This window comes from Corylus avellana, chromosome 9, assembly GCF_965113065.1.
Source record: "Corylus avellana chromosome 9, dhCorAvel1.hap1.2, whole genome shotgun sequence".
NCBI lineage: Eukaryota > Viridiplantae > Streptophyta > Magnoliopsida > Fagales > Betulaceae > Corylus > Corylus avellana.
Genome location: NC_142498.1, coordinates 17,337,965 through 17,346,430, shown reverse-complemented (window position 1 = coordinate 17,346,430; position 8,466 = coordinate 17,337,965). Strand labels below are relative to the sequence as shown.

General features: G+C 33.7%; 1 protein-coding gene across 3 annotated transcripts; it reads left to right on the top strand.

The window, feature by feature from the left end:
• Positions 1–2,743: 2,743 nt before the first annotated feature.
• Positions 2,744–6,957, top strand: LOC132177941 (secretory carrier-associated membrane protein 4-like). 3 transcript variants are annotated; one of them, XM_088510632.1, is made up of 5 exons: positions 2,744–2,910; positions 4,394–4,544; positions 4,653–4,775; positions 5,802–5,850; positions 6,647–6,957. In XM_088510632.1, exons 2-5 carry the CDS (start codon positions 4,484–4,486, stop codon positions 6,723–6,725), a joined length of 312 nt encoding a protein of 103 aa, XP_088366758.1. In that variant the 5' UTR covers positions 2,744–2,910; positions 4,394–4,483; the 3' UTR covers positions 6,726–6,957. The 3 variants fall into 3 exon arrangements, with proteins under 3 accessions (XP_088366758.1, XP_088366756.1, XP_088366759.1); XM_088510630.1 differs by having other exon boundaries at positions 2,744–2,937; XM_088510633.1 differs by having other exon boundaries at positions 2,744–2,937; positions 6,385–6,957.
• The last annotated feature ends 1,509 nt before the right edge of the window (positions 6,958–8,466 follow it).

The following is an 8,466-nucleotide window of genomic DNA, read 5'->3' as shown; positions in this document are numbered from 1 at the left end:
GGCAACTTTAAAAAGTTGCCGCTATTAAGTGCCTAATAGCGGCAACTTTAAAAGTTGCCGCTAATGGACCTGAGCAACAAAAAAAAAAAAAAGGCCTTATTAGCGGCAACGTATAGTTGCCGCTATTAACCCCCCAATAGCGGCAACTGTAAAAGTTGCCGCTATTAAGTGCCTAATAGCGGCAACTTTTAAAGTTGCCGCTAATGGACTTGAGCTAAAAAAATAATAAACAATAGGCCTTTATTAGCGGCAACTATATGTTGCCGCTATTGACCCCCAATAGCGGCAACTTTAAAAAGTTGCCGCTATTAGGCGCTTAATAGCGGCAACTTTAAAAGTTGCCGCTACTGGACTTGAGCAAAAAAAAAAAAAAAGCCTTATTAGCGGCAACGTCTAGTTGCCGCTATTAACCCCCCAATAGCGGCAACTGTAAAAGTTGCCGCTATTAAGTGTCTAATAGCGGCAACTTTTAGGACTTGAACAAAAAAAAAGCCTTATTAGCGGCAACGTATAGTTGCCGCTATTAACCCCCTAATAGTGGCAACTGTAAAAGTTGCCGCTATTAAGTGCCTAATAGCGGCAACTTTAAAAGTCGCCGCTAATGGACTTGAGATAAAAAAAATAATAAACAATAGGCCTTATTAGCGGCAACTTTAAAAGTTGACGCTAATGGACCTGAGCAAAAAAAAAAGGCCTTATTAGCGGCAACGTATGGTTGCCGCTATTAACCCCCCAATAGCGGCAACTGTAAAAGTTGCCGCTATTAAGTGCCTAATAGCAACAACTTTAAACGTTGCCGCTAATGGACTTGAGCTAAAAAAATAATAAACAATTGGCCTTATTAGCCGCTATTGACCCACCAATAGCGGCGACTTTAAAAAGTTGCCGCTATTAGGCACTTAATAGCGGCAACATATAGTTGCCGCTATTGACCCTTGAAAAAAAAAAAAAAAGTTAAAAAAATAAATAAATATTGGGGTGATGCTATTTACCCTACATATATAATAGGAAAAAAATTATTTCTCAAAAATTCACCTTCGATAATATGTCATTATTTCTTTTATATTAATTGTTGGTGAATTTTTTCTATTTTTCTATTCTTATTTTATATAAAATAAATAAATATTTATTTTTTTCTTTTAAATAAAACAAATTTTCCTATTAAATTAAAACACTTAGAAAAATTAATTTTTTTTTTATAATATTATTGAAGTTTTCTATGTCTTATTCCTATTTAAATGTTTGATTGATCGTGATAGGATCAAATATTCGATCAAAAATCCAATCGATCCTAGTGAATTTGTTTGATTGATTGTGATAGGATCAAATGTTCGATCAAACATCCGATCAATCCTAATGAATTAGTTCGATTGAACGTGATAGGATCAAACATCTGATCGATCCTAATGAATTAGTTTGATTGATCATGATACATTAAACATCCGATCGATCCTAGTGAATTAGTTTGATTGATCGAGATAGGATCAATGATTGATCGAACATCCGATGGATCCTACTGAATTAATTCGATTGATCGTGATAGGATTAAATGATCGATAAAACATCCGATCGATCCTACTGAATTAATTTGATTGATCGTGATAGGATCAAGTGATCGATCAAAGATTCTATCGATCCTAATGAATTAGTTTGATTGAGATCGATCTTAATGAATTAGTTCGATTGAACGTGATAGGATTAAATGATCGATTAAACATCCGATCGATCCTAATGAATTAGTTCAATTGATCATGATAGATTAAACATCCGATCGATCCTAGTGAATTAGTTCGATTGATCGAGATAGGATCAAATGATTGATCACTTGATCCGATGGATCCTACTGAATTAATTTGATTGATCGTGATAGGATCAAATGATTGATCAAACATCCGATCAATCCTACTGAATTAATTTGATTGATCGTGATAGGATCAAGTGATCAATTAAACATTCGATCGATCCTAATGAATTAGTTCGATTGAGATCGATTTTAATGAATTAGTTTGATTGATCGTGATAGGATCAAATGATCGATCAAACATCCGATTGATCCTAATGAATTAGTTCGATTGATTGTAATAGGATCAAATGATCAATCAAATGTTGAATCGAAAATTCGATCGATCAAACATCCAATCGAGCCTAGTGAGTTAGTTCGATTGATCGTGATAAGATCAAACATCTCATCGAAAATCCAATCGATCCTAGTGAATTAGTATGATTGATCGTAATAGAATCAATTGATCGATCAAACATTCAATTGATCCTAGTAAATTAGTTATATTGATCATGATAAGATCAATTGATTGATCAAACTGGATACAATTGAAAGTTTAATCGAATATTCAATTGAACTATAAGCTTTTTATATTATCTTAGTGCATTAGTTATATTAATCTTATATTATCTTTGGATTTTGTATTGATCTTATAATTAATTATAAGATAAATATCAACTTAATGATCTTTATCATAAAGATTTATTAAATGGAAATTATTAGTTAATATTATAATAATAAAAAAACAAATTACAAGAGAAAATAAATAAAAACAAAAATAAATAAAATAAATAAAAATTAAAAAATTGTAAGTATAATATATATATATTTTTTTAAAAAAATTACCCTCAATAGCGGCGACTCTAGGGTCGCCGCTATTTGAGGCAGTGCGAAAAATAAAGCGCCATCCAGTGGCGGGGTTTCTGAAATTTTCGGACAAAAAAATAAACCACGTCTTTTTTCCCCAAACATTCAAAACACCAAAATCCCTAACACCCCTCTCACTCACCTCCCTCATCACTCTCACTCTCGATCTCTCTCCCGCTGCTCTCCCTCCCTCCCATGATGGATCCGATGGCTTTCAAGCCTGAAAACGCTGCGTTTGGAGCTCTGGTTTTCGAGTGAGCTTTGTGAGTGGAGTTCGTAAAAATAGAGAGGTAAGAGTGTGAAAAAGTTTGCGTCTTGTGTTTGTTTGGTTTCTAAGAAATCAAACAAACACAAGACGATTTCAGTTGTTTAGAAATGATGTCCTCCTATTTCAGTTGTGCATTTATATATTACTATTTTCACTCGTTTGTTAGGTGTTATGTTTCATAATTTAGGCATGTTCATTTGTAGTGATCAATGTAAATAGTTTCTTTTTAACAATTGAGTAGATAATAACTTACCCAAGGTACTTATTGGTCTCCTTGCATGTTTCCAAGGTGATTCTGTCCATATGTTGACTTTAGCTAGCTTTTTTTATAGAATACTCGGAGACTTCAGGGTGCGGAATTGGAATATCTAATTGGTTATGGATATCTTGTGGTTTTGCTTTGATACTTACTGCTTTTGAACTGGTCTTAAAGGTCCTTGATTTGGAGTTCTTTTTGGGTTTATAAAGGGGAAATCGTGTATGGTCTTAATTATATTGTCTTGATACGTCCTTTTAAACCTTACAAAAAATGATCTTGGAACTCTTTTTAACCCGGATCTCCTAATTTGGAGAGGTAAAATCTTTGAGTTATTGTCTATAAGGGTTGAGTGAGGTGGGGTTGCTGGGTTTGGATTGTTCTGTTCTTCAGAGATATTTTCCATTGCTTTGGATATCCAATAGACATACCATTACTCATGCCATGTTTTTCAACAGAAGGGTGGTGAAGGGACTAGGTGAGACATGATGGACATTTGGGGAGACCACTTTGCATTTTATAGCTTTAGAATGATGAAATTTTACGCAAATATGCCAGAATGTTCCTATGAGAACTTTAAAGAATTTTGATTAGTTCATTACATTTTTGTTGAACAGAACGATCATAGGTTTATGAAATGTAAAAAGACACTTGTTTGGAATCATTGTTGTAGAGTCTTCATTAATAGGATTAGGAAGCACAAGGAGATTAGACAGATGCTAAAAGGGAGAATGCCTTTTTTCATAGCTTAGAGTGGACCAAATATGACCAATCATTAACTACTGAGATAGATAATGTTGGAGCCAACCGGCCAGTACACTTGCATGGTGTGACGTCTATATGGCTAGTGTGGGTTGGTTAAGTCCCATTTGATTTCTTGATATCTCCATTTGATCCTTTTCCCCATTGAGCAGGATTATGTTTACTGCTGTACTTGATTGGTCATAATGTCCAACCTGATGTGCAGATTAGAGAAAAAGTGCTGCTATGGTAGAGAGGTTTTGTATATCTGACTTGTTATAATCATGCTGTCATAGCTTGATATTACTTTTGGAAACAATGCAACTTTTTGACATCAGAAAATTTTTACTGGCAAAACCATCTTTTTTCAACTGAAGAAATTTTGTTGCTGTGTTTTTATGCTAATTGGTGATTTTACAATATGATGTACCATTTCACATATTAATTATTTCTGACTTTAGTGGATTTCAAATGTTTGCAGCCATTTATTGACTTAAAGCCTCCAGAGGATTCAAGGAAAGAACCAATGCGGCACTTTTGAGAATCACATATTCCCAGTAATGTGGTTTCAATGTGCTTTTTAACTTGCTGTCTACAGGATATAAAGCGGAGAGAAGATGCTGTTTCTAGATGTATGATGCCGCAACCTACAACTTTTACAGTAAAAAATTATGCATTTTCTTTTTACCTGTCTTGCTGTTCTCTAAATTGGTAATTCTGCTTTCAATTTTGTATATCAGCTGGCGTCCCTGATGATGATAAAAATTGGCCTCCATTTTTCCCAATTATTCATCATGATATAGCTAATGAAATACCAGTTCATGCTCAAAGACTACAGTATTTGGCTTTTGCAAGTTGGTTAGGTAAGGGAGGTCATATATTTCAGTCTATTTACATTATTTTTCTGTTGTAAGTTCTTGAAATCTTCTCATCTTGCTAATATTACATTACGCGCAGCTTGTTATGGAGTAGTGATTCTCCTTTTCTTTTTTTTACCTGTGTCTAGGAACCAAACAAAGGAAAATAATTTCCTTTCCTTTTCTCTTCTACTTTCTTCTCTATAACCACAATGCAAAGGAGAAACACTTCTCCTCCCCCCTCTCTTCCCTTCCCTTTGCTTGGCCGTTTTTCTCTTCTTTCTCCTTTCCCTCTTTGCAGCCAATATAGTTTTATGGTTTTTTGCCCCCTGTTACAAACTAATGTGCTTTGACTTTTCAACTTTTATCTTTGGTTGTGTTTATTAAACTCTAGTTTGTAGTAGGTGAAAATGTGTGTTTGTTGTGAAGCCACGTGTGGTTCTAGAACTTACTTTTGTAAAAGGTTTCTCTTGTCTTTTGTATTGTGTAGCTTCAGAAATTTGTAACGTAAGAAGAAGAAGAAAAATAGAAGAAAGAGCCAAGTCCCTTGCAGAAAATTGTTCTTCCTTTCCCTGTTTTTTCCCCTGTTTTTTTCTCTTGCCTTTTGCAGCAAGTTGATCTTCTTATTCTCTTGTGTTTCCCTTGTTTAATCTACTGCCCTTGGAGTGTGTCTTGCTGGAAAATCCAGCCAACACCCCCCTTATTTCTCAATTTAATTTTGGATAATATGTTTTTTTTTTTTTTTTTTTTTTTCCTGTTTTGCATCTGTTGTCTTGCTTTCTGTTTATTTCTTTTTCTTTCTTATAATTCCTTTGTACTTAGGTAGTGTACTCTTTTGTCACTTATTCGTTGATTACTTGCCAGAAAAAAAATCTTTAATTTGTTCCGCCATTTTTTTCCAAAAGTATCTTTGCACTTCCCTCTAGGTTTCTTATAATTCCTTTGTACTTAGTTTTTTCGTTGTTTTTTGTCTTTGCACTTCCATACGTTTATAGTTAATTCATATAAATTTTTCTTCTTTTTCTAATTCAGGGGAATCCTTGCAGCAATCGATGTCTTCAATGACCATGTATTGGTTGGGGTACGTTGTTCCGTTAATGGCTCTTATTACTTTCACTTTTGATATGAAACTGCAGAGTCATGGGATGCTCGTGCAGTTGGTGGGGGTAGTTATCAATGAATTTTAGGTTGATTTATTCTACTTCTTATGTTCTTCATAGTGTAAAGCTGTCTAATAGGAGATATGTAATGGTGTAGAATGTGCTGCAAAAGGAAAATAGTGCTTTTATTTTTCTTTTTTAAATCTCATTGATGTAAATGATTCAACATTACAAAAAATGAATGCGTAGAGTGCTTAGTGGGAAAACAGACCCATGTACCTAGAAGATGTCATAATAAATATGGTAAGGGTTATTTGCCTTTTTACTCATAATGCTAGCTTTCTAACACCTCTTACTTTTAAAAGCAAATTTACTGTCTTATGGCCTTGAACAGTGAAGGCCAAAATTCATAGTTTGGGGAATAACAAATGCAACATATTAATGTTTTATATTCATGCAAGTTATTGGATTTGGTGTTGGGGTTTTACCTAATGTGTCGGTTGGTTTTACTGCAGATATTCTACTTAGTTGGCTTTGGTTTGTTTTGCTTGGAGTCGCTTCTACTTAGTTCATGCTCAAAGGCTGCAGTATTTTGTATTTTTATGCTGCCTCCCATTTTTGCTTGCCATACTGCTAATTTTTCTCTAAATGTTGTCTAGATCCGAAATTCCCATGTTAGGCACCAGTTGTGTTTTTGCTTGGCTATAATATTCCTTAAAAACCATTCATCGTAGCCTGCAGCAAATATCTGATGCTCTTGTAGTGCTGTTTGTGCAGGTATAGTTCTTTGTGTTGTTTTCAAACGAAAAGACTGGATCCGACGGCTTTTTGGTTGCTAAGAAATTACAAACTTTAATGACTGTCTTGTAATAGTGTGAATTTTTGGGTTTTACGATCTGTTTGATTGCTGAGAATATGAAATTGTGATTTTTATAGTCTTACTTTTCAGAAAATTTTATGTATACTTGTTCAATAATCTAGACATTAAATCTATTTATAGGATAATATATGTATATTATTAAAATTATAATGGTAACAATTATAGTGATACATAATATAGGGAATGAAGCACGTGCATTGCATGTGCCATCCCAACTATATATATATATGGATGCTTCTTTCTTTTCTTTTTTGTTTTTTTTTTTTAATTATTTTTAATAAATAGCGGCAACTCTATAGTCGCCGCTATTGAGTTTCTATTTTTTTAATTCATTAGCGGCAACCTCTAAGTTGCCGCTAATGAGATAAATAGCGGCAACTAGATGTTGCCGCTAATGACAGAGGAATAGCGGCAACTCCAAGTTGCCGCTATTGACTTTTTTAAAATTTTTTTTTTTTTAATTTTCTTATGTCATTAGCGGCAACTTAAAGTCGCCGCTAATGACATACAATTAGCGGCAACTTGGTGGTCGCCGCTAATGATATATAATAGCGGCAACCATGGAACCATTTTGAATCATTTTTTCCGGCAAAAAAAAAATGTATTAGCGGCGACTTTAAGTCGCCGCTATTACCTTGACAATAGCGGCAACTTTGAAAGTCGCCGGTATTTAGTTTTACCGTCGACTTACTACCAACCACCAAATAGCGGCAACTTTTTGCTCATTAGCGGCAACTTTGGGTCGCCGCTAATGACCATAATTTTTGTAGTGTCTCTCTCTCTCTCTCTCTCTCTCTCTCTCTCTCTATATATATATATATATATATATATATATATATATATATATATGTGTGTGTGTGTGAAATTATTATTTATGATTTCCTAATATTTACAGAGGCAGTTCCAAATAAGATACTCAAAATTATGAATATTCCGGGACTAACTCGGGAAAATGTTGCTAGCCATCTTCAGGTGAGTTTGAGTTGTATGTGTTTTAAGAGTAATGTTATTTTATAAACTGTTAAATAATTGCCACCTAATTGGAATGATGTGATAGTGAAAATTAATCCTTGTTTTTTACTTGAGTAATTCTAAATAGTTATCTCATATCTCACTCTTATACCACTAGACTCATGTAACTATGCCTATCAACTCTTTTTTTGTTTTTTTTAATAAATGTTGATCCAAAGAGTGATAGATACTGTCACATTGACATTTGACCCATTGATATGAGAGTAGGATAAGAGATGAGTATGTATCATTTTTTTTTATAGTACTGATCGAAATGCTAATTTTTACTACTATGTCATCAAGTTTATGCAAGTCGTAGTCTACTAATTAAATAGCATTACTTGTATTTTAATTATATAATTTAGAGCAATGCTATTTACTAGATTGTTATATGACTATGATACAACTTGATAATGTGGTAATAAAAATAAGTCTTTGAATCCGTACTAATAATAATAAAAAAATTAATGACAGATTTTCATTGTCACGTTATCATAGTTAAAAGCGCAGTCAAACTAATTCTATCCTGTTTCTTATTATGCCTCTTGTATATATACTCTAGAAGTACAGAAATATCTTGAAGAAGCAGCAGAGCGGTGCAATGGCGGAACAAAAAAATGAACATGATAAGAATATAGCTAGTGTAAATTCAGACATTAAGAAAGGCTATGGCAATGCCTATGGAACCACGAACATGCAAGTAGCT